The 15,959-nt window shown below is 38.4% G+C and overlaps 2 protein-coding genes across 8 annotated transcripts in view; one reads left to right on the top strand and one right to left on the bottom strand.

The window, feature by feature from the left end:
• LOC127863139 (dynein axonemal intermediate chain 3-like) overlaps positions 1 to 15,959 on the bottom strand; it is a 110,064-nt gene that overhangs the window by 60,081 nt on the left and 34,024 nt on the right. For 2 of the 7 annotated variants that reach the window (XM_052402522.1, XM_052402528.1), the window contains one exon: positions 13,908 to 14,091. The exons of 4 other annotated variants lie outside the window; for them this stretch is intronic. In XM_052402522.1, the coding sequence (XP_052258482.1) occupies positions 13,951 to 14,091 (141 nt within the window). In that variant the 3' untranslated portion in view covers positions 13,908 to 13,950. The remainder of the gene's footprint in view (positions 1 to 13,907; positions 14,092 to 15,959) is intronic. One more of the 7 variants, XM_052402524.1, reaches the window with a different exon arrangement.
• Positions 3,310 to 8,392, top strand: LOC127863144 (uncharacterized). Its single transcript, XM_052402532.1, has 2 exons — positions 3,310 to 3,802; positions 5,598 to 8,392. Exons 1-2 carry the CDS (start codon positions 3,421 to 3,423, stop codon positions 6,008 to 6,010), a joined length of 795 nt encoding a protein of 264 aa, XP_052258492.1. The 5' UTR covers positions 3,310 to 3,420; the 3' UTR covers positions 6,011 to 8,392.

Below are 15,959 nucleotides of genomic sequence, written 5' to 3'. Positions count from 1 at the left end.
TTTACACCCCATATTTTGTAACAATGTCTCGATACCTTTTTGTACAAAAATCTGCTCAAAGTGACAGTCAAAATCATTTTGAGATGACCCCCGAGAGCACACATCTAAAAATAGATATGCGATTCGGAATAGTTTCTCTGCTATCGCAAACGGACACGTCGGGTGCAGGTTTACACGCGTGGTTTTACCTACTTACACGTGCTCGATTTAATTCAAGTAAGTCTTAAATTATCGATAAAAAAAGTGTCTCTCATCATACGAAAACAGAGAAATGTGTCTATCGCACGTGAGAAATTTGCAGCGAAAAAGCGTAAGGTGTGACGGAATAGATACACTGACTGTATCAACCTTCGTTAGTTCAATCGTGTATGTTTATATCCGAAAAGAAGCAGTTTAACAGCCAACGTGCGGTTTATTTGAAACAAGAATAACATTTATTATTTAACCGCCTAATATCGTATTCAAAAATAACGTATTCAGCATACAAATACCTTATATTTAATTCCCCATCACGTTGAACTCGGTATTGGAGGACATTTTGGAATATGCGCGCATGCGCGCAATTATGGGGGCAAAATGTGTGACACATGAAAATGGCAACATCGCTATGCGTGTACAACACACGATTGCGAATAAAAACCGTCAAATCAATTCCATGGTAAAAATACATTTTTATAAAGATAATGTCAAATTTAGCCTAAAAAAACAAAATGTCAAAGTCACTACCAGGTTTCGTGTAGTGGGTTGCCAATATGTAGTGGGTTGTTTGGTGTGTAACGAAAGACCGGTAGTGGGTTTCCACCATTTACACACACACACACACACACACACACACACACGCACGCACGCACGCACGCACACACACACACACACACACGCACGCACGCACACACACACACACACGCACACACACACACACTTACATATATCTCCTTCAGCACGTGGTGATTGTGAAAAGTAGTGCCTATTTATCAAGAGGTCTCTTTCTCTTGTACAAAAAAGCCATTTCGCGATCGCCCCTTTCCTTTGAGTTTTTTTTACTGTATGCTTGTTCTGCAACATTTGTGCTGTCATTGGGGGCTTCGTTGAAAGATAACGTTTGGGGCGCGTTTATTGAAGTATTGTGTTTTTGTCGAAATGTCACTGCCGAAACCACGAGGGCTCTAGCATTATGGCAATTTTCTTCAAAGTTGCACGACACATATTTGTTATTACAACGTTCGGAATAAGACATTCATCTTTTACCTGATACTAGTACTAGTACTAGCCTTGCACACTCTGATGTAAAGACATGACAGGAAAAATGCCTTACACGTTGGCCGTTCCATTATGAGATCCCTGTAGGGAATCGGGAACTAAGCGATTACTGCGTAATAATGACATCCGATTTAATCTTGACCAGCCAAGCAGCCCAAAATTGTATATTGAACGAAGCCGAAGGCTGAGCTCCGCATACAGATTGAGGCTGCCTGACTGGTCACTATTAAGGCTGAGCTCCGCATACAGTTTGAGGCTGCCTGGTCGGTCACTTTTTTGCAGTTGGACCCAAAGTAGGTTTTCTGTTTTCCCAGAGTGTACCGGAAATGTTCGTCCAGTGTATCGATCAGTGTATTATCAACGATTTTAACATCAAACAATGTCGGTTGCTGTTTCAAAGTTCACACTGATAATTTCGTCCATAACTAACGGCCGCACTGTAGAAAATTAGGCCAAGATTCACACATGGAAACCGTTCGGCGAACCTATTTCGCTTTTCGAGAATCACCTGCACAATATATAAATCGCGTTATGGAAAAATCGGTCTAAATGCATGTGCGCTAAGTGTCGTCCAAGATTTGCATGTGCATTAAAACTGTGCATATGCATTAAGCACGTTTTTTCCATAACACGACCCTGATATAGGTATATCTTACCTGTCACGAAATGCCAATCATAAATTAAGTTCTGCATCAGCACAATGCATTTGAAAGAGAAAAAAACGAGCTTCGCTGTGTGAAAACAAGGCTCAGCATATGCATGTCCTTTAAGCGCAGTTATTGGTACACGCGCTTCTCACCAAGGCGTTCAGGATTCAATCACAGACGCATTTTTGCATGACGCGGGTCTTTATGTTTCTTAACTATAATTTATACGTGTCTTGATAATGCAGAACTGTTTGATAGCATTCATTACAGGATCAAACAGCGATAGTCCGTACCATTAAAAACATAACCTTGTTTGAAAATAAATCAACAACTATTACCAATTACTTATTTAAGTGTGGTAAGTCATAATAAAGCGGTTTTCAGTCATTATAAGGCGTGATCAGTCGCTATCAGACGTGGTCAGTTATTATCAGGCGTTGTCAGTAATTATGAAGCGTCGACAGTCGTTATGACGCTATAACACGCTGTCAGCCATTATTAGTTAGCGCAGTGGTTACTATACGCGCTCACCACCAAGGCGGGTCCAACCCCAGCTTCCGGCGTACGGAATTTTACTTCAGCCTCGCGACATTTAAAGTCAAGTGCGACATTTAGCGTCGGTGCGAAATAAAAGTTGAGCTACACTGTGTAAACAATCCTAAGATTTCTTTATTCTTTGAGGTCAACAAACCATGTATAGTATCCCCAGCAACACCCAGTTGTATGTTGGAAAATTAACATAAGCTTAAGAGATGAAATTATGATCGTACTTTAAATCAAAACTAATTGTCGAGTTCTCATAGATGTATGCCTTTTGGAGTACATATTACAATCCTTGTGGTGTAAGTGTTGTTTTTGAATAAACTATTCTGAACCTCTCAACCTCTTTGAGATATGTCTCTAGAGATGTTAGTACAATTATATTCAAATACTTATACTTTTCCATAAAACTCATCATCAAAGAAACAAAACAACAACCACAGACGATAAGCTCAACGATTCCCAGAAACAGCAATGACCCCGAACGCCGAACATATGAGAAAGTAATAAAGTGACTCTTAGAAATCTCTCAAACTGGATTATTTAATACTTATCCACATCTAAGACGTATGCTTATAAATAAAAATGTTAAGTACTTCCCACCATCAAAGATTTACATAAGTATGCCTTTCGTTGGACATAAACAAACAACAAATCCGCTAACGTATGTATTGCTTTTGAAACCAAGTGGCAATACACTACCTCCTTGACCTGACTATTAAATAGCAATCAAGCCCGTTTTTTACACAAGTAATAGCTCAAAACATAAAATGAACAGACAAGTGTTCTTCAACATCTAAAGAGAACTATTTTTGGATGACTTGATTGATTGAATATATGCTGAAGTACTTTAGCATGACAGTGCTATAATACGACGCAGAAGAGATATAAATTCCATTTCGATTTATTGTTTCAGCAAAGACGTTCGGAACCATTTTTCTAGTAACATTCAACTCGTTAACATTGAACAGTTAAAATGTGGCGCTGGCTCGTATTGATGGTTCTATTAGGGACACCCCTTGCTGCAGAGCCTTCCTGTCCCGTGTGTTCCAAGTATGACTACGAAGTAAGCCTTCTCGAACGAGTGCTAAGCAATGAACTGGCACTGAAAAACACCCTGGACAAAATAAGTGAAACACACGCGAAAGTTGAGGACACTTTAAAAGCGATACAAGGGGAGAATGTGAAGCTAAACCACGCAATGACTGCACTGGAAATTAAGAAGAAGGAGATGGACGAAAGGCTTAACAATTCCATCAACTCCGGGATCACAAATGTATCTGAAACTATTTCCGAAATGAAAACAAATGTGCAGGTTCTCGTAGCAAAGACAGAGAAGGAACTCGAGGCAATGAAAGGTAATGCTTTTCGTTTGTTCAACTATTGACATTATTTCGCCTGACATGTTTACATTAATATTACGTTAGCCATTTCATTGAACGATAAATGCGTCCATGCTTTCAAAACTAGTTACGAATAAAACTTGTTATGATTTAAGGTGGGTTGATATTGCTTTGTTAAAATTATTATGCAGTTATATAACTCGAAGCAATTGCTGTAATTATAAAATTAGTAATATTCTACAAGTCTTTCTATAATATTTATAAAAAACTAGTGTAACGCACATTCTTTTAAATAATAGTATGTTATTAAAGCGAGATTATACGATTGTATCAAGTATTTATTAATTAATATAACATGTGTAAAAAACTTATTAAACATACATTTCAATATAAATTAAAATAAAAGTTAAGAAGAACATGTGTCGAAAAATGCTAAATAAGCCAGATTTCTAATTCTGAAATCGAAAATGTCTGTACAGTCGAATTCGCCAGCATGTAAATCATGCATGTACGATGTGAATCTAAATTTAGTTTAACGGTTCATTTTAAATTCTTGCAACGATATCTAATCATACGACACACGAATACTTACTAAATAGACGAATGCTGTGGTTATTGTAAGAAAATATATACGAAATATCTTCGTCACAATCGGCTTGGGGCGCTAATTTGTCTTAGCTGCATTTTATGAAATTCGTCTTCAATGTATAATTTTTCTTGCCTATTTTGTGTTATTGTAACATATTTTATCAATATATAATAATTTAACACATATACAAAATCGTATAATCCCGCTTTAAGTAAATATTGTAAAACTAAAATGATTATGTTAATGAAAAATTTCCTCGCTCGTCTGTATACGAATAGCAGAATAAATTCGATGAAGGACGAGTTTAGCATTTGCTAAACGTTCAACGCATGGACGTTTACGGAAGTAGTTATAATTTGCTTAATGTGAATTCACGTCCAGATGAGAGCATTTGCAAGTGTCGGGATTGCTCGTAGCGCCTAGAGCGTTTACAAACGAGCCTACCAGCTGCGAAATTAAATGAAAGCATTCAAGTTGTGCCATAAAACGTTTATAAAAACGACGTTCACAACTTCCTACTGGAGAATTATTTACGGTCTAACCATTGTACAATATCCGTTGATAATCGTGACACTTTCGACCGAACATATCTCTCATGTGACTTATGTTCACTCTTATTACCTTTAACTATCCGATACATATACATATAGACACACTCTAAATACGTAATTAACATGAGCTAATGAAACTTTTGTTTTTGATGTATACTACTAGCCTTAAAGGGTAGCGAAAATAATTTAAACTGATTCAACTGCAGTTATCACGAATACACTGAAATAACAAATGAATGATTTTATTTTTATAATTACATTCAATTGTTTGTACTTTGCAGTACTGTGTGCGAAACAATCTCAAAATTAAACACAAAAGTAACGTTTTCCCTTTATTTTTCACACACACACACACACACACACACGCACGCACGCACGCACGCACGCACGCGCGCGCACACACACACAAACACACACGCACGCACACACACGCACGCACACGCACGTACGCTCGCACACACACACACACGCGCGCATACACATACACACACGCACATGCCCGCATGCACACACGCAGGCACACACACACACGCACCCACCCACCCACACACGCGCACTCGCACGCACGCACGCGCACACGCATTCGCGCTCGCATTATCGTCAGCACAAAGAAATTAACGCGCACATAGAATAGGATATATTATTCAATAACACATGTTTATATTTTCAGAACAAATTGTCGTGCCTCTGGTGATTTTCCACGCTCGACTTAATGTTGATGGTAAACACACATTCACTGGCAACCAGGCTGTTGTGTTCAAGACCGTTCTGGTCAACGAAGGTCGAGGATATGACCCTGCCACTGGACACTTTACGGCGTCTGTAGCTGGAGTGTACATGTTTACAGTACAGTACTGTACTTATACAGCCTCGTACGCTTACCTTGAGATTACACATGAAAGGAAACCGTTGCAGAGATCATATCACTATGACAAAGATAGTGCAGCCTGTGTCAGCATGCAGGCCTTCGCTCAAGTTGCGATGGGGGAAAAGGTCTGGGTGCGGTCTTTATCTTCGGGTGACCTTTACCATCACGGGGACAATATGTGGAGCAGCTTTGCTGGGTTCCTGGTGCATTTATAATTATCAAATGCGATATGTTGCCCGATAAACATTTAAATCATATGATTTAATATAGAATCATTAGACTCAACATATTTATCATAGAAGCAGTTTACAAACGTATTAATTATTTGGAATAATAACGTTCAAACTTTCGTCAAACTTTCTTGAACAATTTATATCTTAGGCAATTCTAATATAATTTAATATTTAATATTTAGTTACAAAATCAAATACACATGTAAACTGTAAGTGACGTAAGGATTATGCATGACACTTTATTTCTGCAGACGTAAACTGTCTAAAATAGTCCGGTGACTGATTTTCAAAATAAAATTTCACAAAATACTGGCATTTTCGAAATGAACATAAAACATAACAATAAACTTATTTTACCCATAAACAGCAACAATAGGTTCATGCAAAAAATGTTTGCAGATGTCAAAACGGCTGGTTGATGTTAAACAAATATTTTAAATGCCGAGACGAATCGAAGTCTGATTTTTTAAATAAAATATATATAACAGGCATTATGAAAAGTGGACGACCTTAAAGTGATTTGAGTTTCCATCGGTATGTGACTTCTGTTTCGCTTGCAATACTATCAAAGCCTTGCTTTTCTGTAGTAATATATGTTTATGTAAATATGTTTTATTTTAATTTTATCAAATCGATTACCAAATTTACTTTTTTAAAGAGCATCTTGACCAAGACAGAAAATGGAAATATCAGTTTTACATGTTTTTGCAACGCATTTATTATTGTACGAAAGAAGGCTTGTTATACATTTTTCATTCTCTTAAGTGCTAAACATTGTGTACTTAATCATATACTTATATAAAGATGCAATTATTTCCCCGTATAATAATGCATTAAAATGGAACACATATGGATGGATTGAATATTTATAATTAATTGTCTTGGTGTTGGTGCATAACTATTCAAATTGGACCTGTGCAGACAATCTGGAAATCTTATATGGTATTTTAATTGCTTACTATATGGAAAATGCTCAACCATTTGATGTTTGTATTCATCTTCTAGCCAAGTGAAGCTCGATTGGTCATTGTCGGCTCGGGTACTACTTACCTGTACCCACGGTACTCTAAAGTATACTTACATGTACCCCAGGTACGGTAAATATACTTGAACGTACCCGGTCGATATTAGACTGTACCCGAGTTGTATTCCCGCTTAAAATCCGACGTTATAAAACGCGCTACCTACTACCGTAAAACGATATTGTTTATCTTTTTTACAAACTTCTCTTTAAACAAAATCCTGCATCAACATGCTTTTTGAGTATGAGTTTCGATAATATAGAGGCCATTTAACAGAAAATTGACATAAGTGTGAACATAATTAAAACAAATAGCCGACAACGACCGATTTAGCGTTAAAATTCCCGGGTACGTTATAGTATATTTAACCGGGTACATGTAAGTATACTTAATAGTACCCGCGGTACATGTAAGTATTACCCGAGCCGACAATGACAAATCGGGCCCAATTGAATGTATAATGTTTAAACTTGTCTTCTAGTGAATGGTGATATTGTCAGTACATTGGTTGCATCGCTTTTACACATGTTACTGTACAATGTACATTGATGGTGATATGGCATTTATAAGAGAATATCTTACAATTTTTGCTAATTAATGTAATGATTATATGAGACGCGCCCTTGGGAAACCAGGCTTTATGCATGTTGGTAAATAATTGTCATCCCAGATTAGTCTGCACAGGCTTATCAGGGACTACTTTATGAGACGCGCTCTTGGGAAACCAGGCTTTATGCATGTTGGTAAATAATTGTCATCCCAGATTAGTCTGCACAGGATTATCAGGGACTACTTTTTTGGCTTTACAGAATTTTTATTTTAAGGAATTCTCTTGTAACAAAAATCCAGTAAAGGAAAAAAGTGTCGTCCCTGATTATTCTATGCTGACTGCACTTGCTCATCTGGGAGGACACTTCGAGCACATGCTTTAAGCCCCGTTTTCATAGAACGTGGCTCATATTAATGTCATCAAGACTTCTTTTACACATAGAGTTAAGTTGTTTGCTTATAGTATAAATGATATAGATTTACATTTCATTATCTGTTTAAACATAGCAGTAGTTATTTCAGTGTACATTTTGTGTAACTTTTACATTGCTATGAAATACTTAAAGAAAAACTGAATGAGTTGCATCTGTAATAAGCTGTAGTAGTATGTATAGAGTTGATAAGGGATTGTCTGTTTGTGTATGTGTATTTTTAGAATATGTAATTTCATTTGAAATAAAAGTCATGTTACAAAAACAAAAGTGTGTGTACTTTTTTGTTAAACATCTTCATGTAAAACATATTTTCAGGGCAATTGTAAGTTACTAACAAACTTACACACACCTTGTACTGGTAAACCAGCTAAAACCAGGAAAAGTGTGAGTTGGTTAACCCTTTGCATGCTGGGAAATTTGTTGTCTGCTAAAATGACGTCTGCTGAATTTCTAAAATCAGCATTTTCTTCAATTTTGTTTCAAAGAATACTATCAGAATAGCAAACAGTTTCGATCCTGATGAGATGTCACGTTCTGTTGCGTCTCATCTGGATCCAAACAGTTTGAAAAGGTCTTCAAAATTCGGTTCCAGCACTGAAGGAGTTAATTAACCACCGTGATATTACTGAAAAAGTGTTCAAATCAGTGAAAAATTAAAACAATCAAACAAAACCAAGCCGACAGACATTAGCCATGCTCAGGGAAAATAGGATTTAATGCATTTGCATCCTCAGGCTTATAAGGGACGACACTTTCTGCCTACACTGGATTATCTTTAAGGAAAGACTTCGTGAAAACAAAAAACAACATGAACGGGGATAGAGTTGTCCTGGATTATCTTTAAGGCAAGACTTCGTGTAAACAAAAAACAACATGAAAGGGACTAGAGTTGTCCAGGATCAGCCTGTGCGAACTGCACAGGCTTATCTGAGATGAGGATTAAAGCACATGGATTAAGCCTAGTGCGGCTAATCTATATCTTCTCATCCAAGAGTTCTCTCCCTTTGGGTTTTGGTTGATGAAAACATGTTAGCCTACTAACATAAAACCCATATTAATCTTACTAAATCCTTCATTGATAAACTTTGATTGGTTAAATACTTTGTCCGCCTTGAGACTGGAAGGTCGTGAGTATGATCTTCACTAAAGGAGAATTCTGAAGATTATTAAGCTTTTTCACAAACTGTTAATGAATAATGATAATGCATACAATCAGTGCCAGTTTTGACTGTGGCCCTCAAATGTGTGATGGTTGATCTACATCCATGACTAGCGATTCATTCAATATGGTATGTCTGCCAGTACAAGTCCAAAGTCATCACCAGATTGTGCACAAGGATGCCTTATATTACAGATGTTTGGGAAACAAACAAAATATGTCTATGTGTTGTATGAAAACATATGTATCATTTGTTTCTGAACTGTTCAAATTATTTAGCAATTTGTTTTTTATGCCCCCGAAGGAGGGCATATAGTGATCGCACTGTCCGTCTGTCTGTCCTTCCGTCACATTTTTGCGTTTAGGTTTCCAAAAATGCTCATGATTCTATGTCGCTTCAGATGCAACCTTCATATTTAGTATACATATGTATATGGACAAGGCCTTTACATTCGCACAAACATTTTGACCCCTTTGGCATTGACCTTGAACTAAGGGTCCGCGTTTAGGTTTAAAAAAAAGTTTTTCGGGGGCATAGGTCTTCCGATGGAGACAGCTCTTGTTGACTTCCTTAATTTTCCATAACATGTGATGAAAAGCCAAATAGCCTTTTCAATGGTAGCATATGAACACCCTTGTAGGAGTTTGTAAGAGGAATCCAATTAAAACAGATCCATCATTCAGTGTGTTCATTAATTCTTTGAAACATAAAAGCATGAATTATTAGAAATGTGGACTTTTCAGAAGTCTCTGGTCTGATTAATATCACCCAGTAATTATGTCACAGAGTTACTGAGTAACAGCCTCACTGAGTAACTGTGTCACTGTTTTGCCAAGTAACTAAGTCGCTGTGTAACTGTGTCATTGAGTAAATGTATCATTGAATAAATGTATCAAAGAGTAACTATGTCACTGAGTAAATTTGTCATTGAGTAACTCTGTCACTGCCTTACAGTGTCACTGAAAAACTTTGTCAAGTGAATGAGTAACTTTGCCACTTAGTAACTTTGCCACTGAGTAACTGTGTCATTGAGTCACTGAGTAACTGTGTCTCTGTGTAACCATGTCACTGTGTAACTGTGTCACTGGGTACATTTTCACTGAGTTACAATGCCACTGAGTAACCTTTTATTGAGAAAAAGTGTCACTAAGTTACTATGTCAATTAATACATGGTCATGGAGTAACTGTGTCACCGGGTTTCTGACTCTAAAAGTAAATCTTCAATGAGTGACTGTGTAACTGAGTAACTTGTCACTGAATTACTGTGACATCGAGTACATGTGTCACTGAGTTAATATGTCACCTAGTAATTGTGTCACTGAGTAACTGTGTCACTGAGTAACTGTGTCACTGAGTAACTGGGTCACTGAGTAACTTTGTCATTGAGAAACTGTGTCACTGAGTAACTGTCACTCAATAACATTCTCCCTGAATAAATGTGTCACTGAGTAACTGTTTTCCAGAGTAATTGAGTAACTGTGTCACTGAGTAATTTTGTCACTGAGTACCTGGGTCACTGAGTTACTGTGTAATTGAGTAACCGTGTCACTGAGTAACTGTGTCACTGATAACCTGTGTCACTAAGTAATTGTGTGTTTGAGTAACTTTGTCACTTAGTAACTAAGTAAGTGTGTCACTGAGTTGCTGTGTCACTAAGTAAATGTGTAACCAAGAAACTGTCACGGAGTAACATTTTCCTGAGTAACTGAGTTAATGTTTTGCCGAATGAGTGAGTAACTTTGTGTCACTGAGTAACTGTCAGTGGGTAACTGTTTCACTGAGTAACTGTGTCACTTAGTAACTGCATCATTGGGTAACTGTTTTACTGAGTCCCTGGGTCACTTGAGTTTGTATGTCACTTAGTAACTGTGTATCTGAAGAACTGTGTCACTGAGTTACTGTTAAACTCAGTTACTGCGTCACTGAGTAACTGTTTTTCCAAGTGAGTGAGTAACAGTGTCACTGGGTTTCTGTGTCGAGTAACTGTTTCACTGAGTAACTGTGTCACTTTATCATTGAGTAACTGTATCAGTGAGTTCCTGTTCTACTGAGTAACTATGCCACTGAGTTACTGTGTCAATGAGTGACTGTCACTGAGTAATAGTCCCCCGGAGTAACTGAGCGACTGTTTGGCGAGTGAGTGACTGTGTCACTGAGTAACTATGCCACCGAGTTACTGTGTCAATGAGTGACTGTCACTGAGTAATAGTCTCCCTGAGTAACTGAGGAACTGTTTTGTCGAGTGAGTAACTGTGTCACTGAGTAACTGTGCCACTGAATTAATGTGTCCCTGAGCAAAATTGTCATTTAGAAACTGTGTAATTGGGTTACCATGTCACAGAGTAACTGTGTCCCTAAGTTACTCTGTCACTGAGAAATTGTGCCACTGAGTAACTGTGTCACTGAGTAACAGTGTTATTGAGAAACTGTGTCATTGGGTTACTGTGTCACTGAGTAACTATGTCACAGTCAATGGGTCAATGCATACCTCGGTCACTGAGTAACTGTGCCACTGAGTAACTGTTTCACTGAGTAACCAGGGTGCAGGACCACATGACTTTGTGGGGTTGGTTCACAATTAAATGTTTATGGATGTAAACACACCGGTATGTGGTGCTTTTCTTTAAATAATTTTTTTAACAATATTTCTTAAAAAGTTCAACTAGCGCATAAAAGACAGTTTTTATGCTTCTTATGACAATTGAAATACATCAGAATTACTTTATTTAATAAACCTGTGTTCCAGGCCAAAACTTCAATGTGTAACGCAATTAAGTTAACGGTTATGCTGCAAGCAACATGAAATTTTGGCACAGATTTCAGTTGTATTCCATGATTTGTTCTTATAATACCTGTGAACCTCCTTGATCCTACTTGATCCTACATCCTGTAACTGCGTCATTGAGTAACTGGGTCATTGGGTTATTTAGTCACTAATAAACCCTGTCACTGGGTATCTGGACACTGAGTTCCTGTGTCGCTGAGTTCCTGTGTCACTGAGGAACTGTGTCACTGAGTAACTGTCACATAGAAACTGTGTGATTGAGGAACTGATACTGATTAACCTAGTATAGAGTACCTGGGTCACTGAGTAACTGATTTAATGTGTCATTGAGTTACCTTGTCTATAAGTAACTGTGCCAGTAAGTAACTGAGTCACTTGGTGACTGTGTCATTTAGTTACTGTGTCACTGAATTACAGTGTCACTGAGTAACTGTGTCATTGCTCCACTGAAGGAGGAACTGTGCGACTGATTAACTGTCACCGAGTAACTGTGTCACTTCATAACTGTTCAACGAATGACTGTGTCACAAAGTATCTGTGTCACAAAGAAACTTGTCACTGAGAAACTGTGTCACTCGGTGACTGTCATTTAATTACTCATTTACTGTTTTAGTTTAATGCTGGTTGGTGCTCATAAGTATCTAAGAGGTGGAAATAAAGCTTTTTAAACGCTAATCTTTTTATAACAGTATTCATTTTATTCTGATTTTGTATGGCACTTCAGATGTGTATCTGAGTGTTCAAGGGTTAATAAAGTTCACATGGAGTTGCTTTTTTGTTGTGTTCAGCTGTAAGAAACACCTATATAAAGTGATAGTAGTAAGAGTCCAAAAAACTTATATTCCATTGCAAATTTTTATTGATCAGTTTTGAATAATAATACAAATAGTTTATCAGTATAATTAATAAATAATTTATCACAAACTAATTAATAAAACCATTCCATTAACAACATGCAAACATCAACCAATATAGATCTGGTAGCGAGATAATTAAATGCACACACATGAGTCTTTATAATGTCAGCAAATAAAACACAGCAACATGTACAAGTACAACTTGAAATTATATCACATACAATGACATGCAAATTGTGAAATTTTAATATGTCAAATCAGGTTTCAAAGAACAATGCAACATAAACACCATATTGTCTTCCTTTTTTTTCTATTTTAGTTTATTTATATAAAATAACAAAACAAGCGCATATGTATGTGACAATGTTGAATCACATATGTATACCAAGATGGTGAATACAAGTTAAACAATTTGCATTACAAGTCTAACTAGTTTTAAACCATGGCAGTTGGTGCTTTCACAAAATTCTGAGATAGTTCAAATGTATCTAAATTATACACTCAACAAAAGTTGTATAACACACAATAGAAAGTGTTGATTTTTAGAAGTAAATGTCAAACTATTTTTTTTATTTGTCGGAACAAAAACATGTTGGTTATGATTGACAGGGCTACTCATCTGGAGTTGCTCATTATAATATAGTATCTGACATAGAATGAATGTATTGTATGTGAGCTGCTCTATGGAAAAATACAGCCTCAATGCAAGTAGGTAAAGAGTCTATCCATATAAATCTGTGCAGTGGGCACAGACTAATCAGGGACATCACTTGCAGCCTACACTGGATTTGCATTAAGAAGCATATTCCTGTAAACGGAAAAATCCATAAAAGCAGAGAGTTAAGACACTTTAACTCACGTGCAGTAGGGCTGGTTATCACAGAGTGCTGCTCAAATACATACATTTTTACCATACTTGAAGATAAACGTCAGAATGAATTCCAGGTTTTCCATGCCAGAGCAAGTACTGAATTAAAAATTCTGAAACATATTCTTGTCCATTTGTGTGAAAGAACTTTAGCCATGAGTATACAAAATTTAAAAAATGCATAATAACCCCCGTCGGCCTACTTTCATCGCTCTCAAATTTCACCACTTATAAAACACACCCGGTCTACGTCTGGGGCAGAGGTTCCTCCTCCTTGGTGATCCCAAGCTCTCGCAAGAAATTCCCCTCCGCCTCCATATAGGTCTGGTACTCAAGCTTCAAGCGGTACTCAATCTCCTCGTCTGTCAGCAGCACATTTGGCGCAATCTATGGACACAACACAAGGAAATTCTTACAGTTACAAGGAACATTGCAAACAGTAAATAGCCATTTTGGGAAAATGGGGCTAAATGCATGTGCGTAATTTGTTGTCCTAGATTTGCCTCTGAAATCCACAAAGGCTAATCTGGGACGACACTTTTCGCCTAAACTAGATTTTTATTAAGAAAAGAATTCCTTTAAATGAAAAATGCCATGAATGCAGTAAGTATTGTCACTGATTGTCACTGCACAGGCTAATCTGGGATGGCACATACACACATGTCCCTGATTGTCACTGCACAGGCTAATCTGGGATGGCACATACGCACATGTCCCTGATTGTCACTGCACAGGCTAATATGGGATGGCACAAGCACACATGTCCCTGATTGTCACTGCACAGGCTAATATGGGATGGCACAAGCACACATGTTCCTGATTGTCACTGCACAGGCTAATCTGGGATGGCACAAGCACACATGTCCCTGATTGTCACTGCACATGCTAATCTGGGATGGCACAAACACACATGTCCCTGATTGTCACTGCACATGCTAATCTGGGATGGCACAAGCACACATGTCCCTGATTGTCACTGCACATGCTAATCTGGGATGGCACATACACACATGCCCCTGATTGTCACTGCACAGGCTAATCTGGGATGGCACAAAAACACACATGTCCCTGATTGTCACTGCACAGGCTAATCTGGGATGGCACATACACCCATGTCCATGATTGTCACTGCACAGGCTAATCTGGGATGGCACATACACACATGTCCCTGATTGTCACTGCACAGGCTAATATGGGATGGCACAAGCACACATGTTCCTGATTGTCACTGCACAGGCTAATCTGGGATGGCACAAGCACACATGTCCCTGATTGTCACTGCACATGCTAATCTGGGATGGCACAAACACACATGTCCCTGATTGTCACTGCACATGCTAATCTGGGATGGCACAAGCACACATGTCCCTGATTGTCACTGCACAGGCTAATCTGGGATGGCACATACACACATGTCCTTGATTGTCACTGCACAGGCTAATCTGGGATGGCACATACACACATGTCCCTGATTGTCACTGCACAGGCTAATCTGGGATGGCACATACACACATGTCCCTGATTGTCACTGCACAGGCTAATCTGGGATGGCACATACACACATGTCCCTGATTGTCACTGCACAGGCTAATCTGGGACGGCACATACACACATGTCCCTGATTGTCACTGCACAGGCTAATCTCGGATGGCACATACACACATGTCCTTGATTGTCACTGCACAGGCTAATCTGGGATGGCATAATGCACATGTCCCTGATTGTCACTGCACAGGCTAATCTGGGATGGCACATACACACATGTCCCTGATTGTCACTGCACAGGCTAATCTGGGATGGCACATACCAACATGTCCCTGATTGTCACTGCACAGGCTAATCTGGGATGGCACATACACACATGTCCTTGATTGTCACTGCACAGGCTAATCTGGGATGGCACATACACATAAGTCCCTGATTGTCACTGCACAGGCTAATCTGGGATGGCACATACACACATGTCCCTGATTGTCACTGCACAAGCTAATCTGGGATGGCACATACACACATGTCCCTGATTGTCACTGCACAGGCTAATCTGGGACGGCACATACACACATGTCTCTGATTGTCACTGCACAGGCTAATCTGGGATGGCACAAACCAGCATGTTCCTGATTGTTACTGCACAAGCTAATCTGGGATGGCACATACACACATGTCTCTGATTGTCACTGCACAGGCTAATCTGGGATGGCACAAACCAACATGTTCCTGATTGTTACTGCACAAGCTAATCTGGGATGGCACAT

The sequence above is a fragment of the Dreissena polymorpha genome, unplaced genomic scaffold, assembly GCF_020536995.1.
Source record: "Dreissena polymorpha isolate Duluth1 unplaced genomic scaffold, UMN_Dpol_1.0 chrUn001, whole genome shotgun sequence".
NCBI classification, from domain to species: domain Eukaryota; kingdom Metazoa; phylum Mollusca; class Bivalvia; order Myida; family Dreissenidae; genus Dreissena; species Dreissena polymorpha.
The sequence above is the reverse complement of the archived record's forward strand: the minus strand, read 5'-3'. Positions and strand labels throughout refer to the sequence as shown.

Excerpts from the sequence above, each read along its gene's own strand:
- LOC127863144 (XM_052402532.1), top strand. The coding sequence starts at position 3,421 with ATGTGGCGCTGGCTCGTATTGATGGTTCTATTAGGGACACCCCTTGCT. Across the intron at positions 3,803-5,597 it reads GGAACTCGAGGCAATGAAAG|AACAAATTGTCGTGCCTCTG; the intron begins GTAATGCTTTTC and ends TTATATTTTCAG.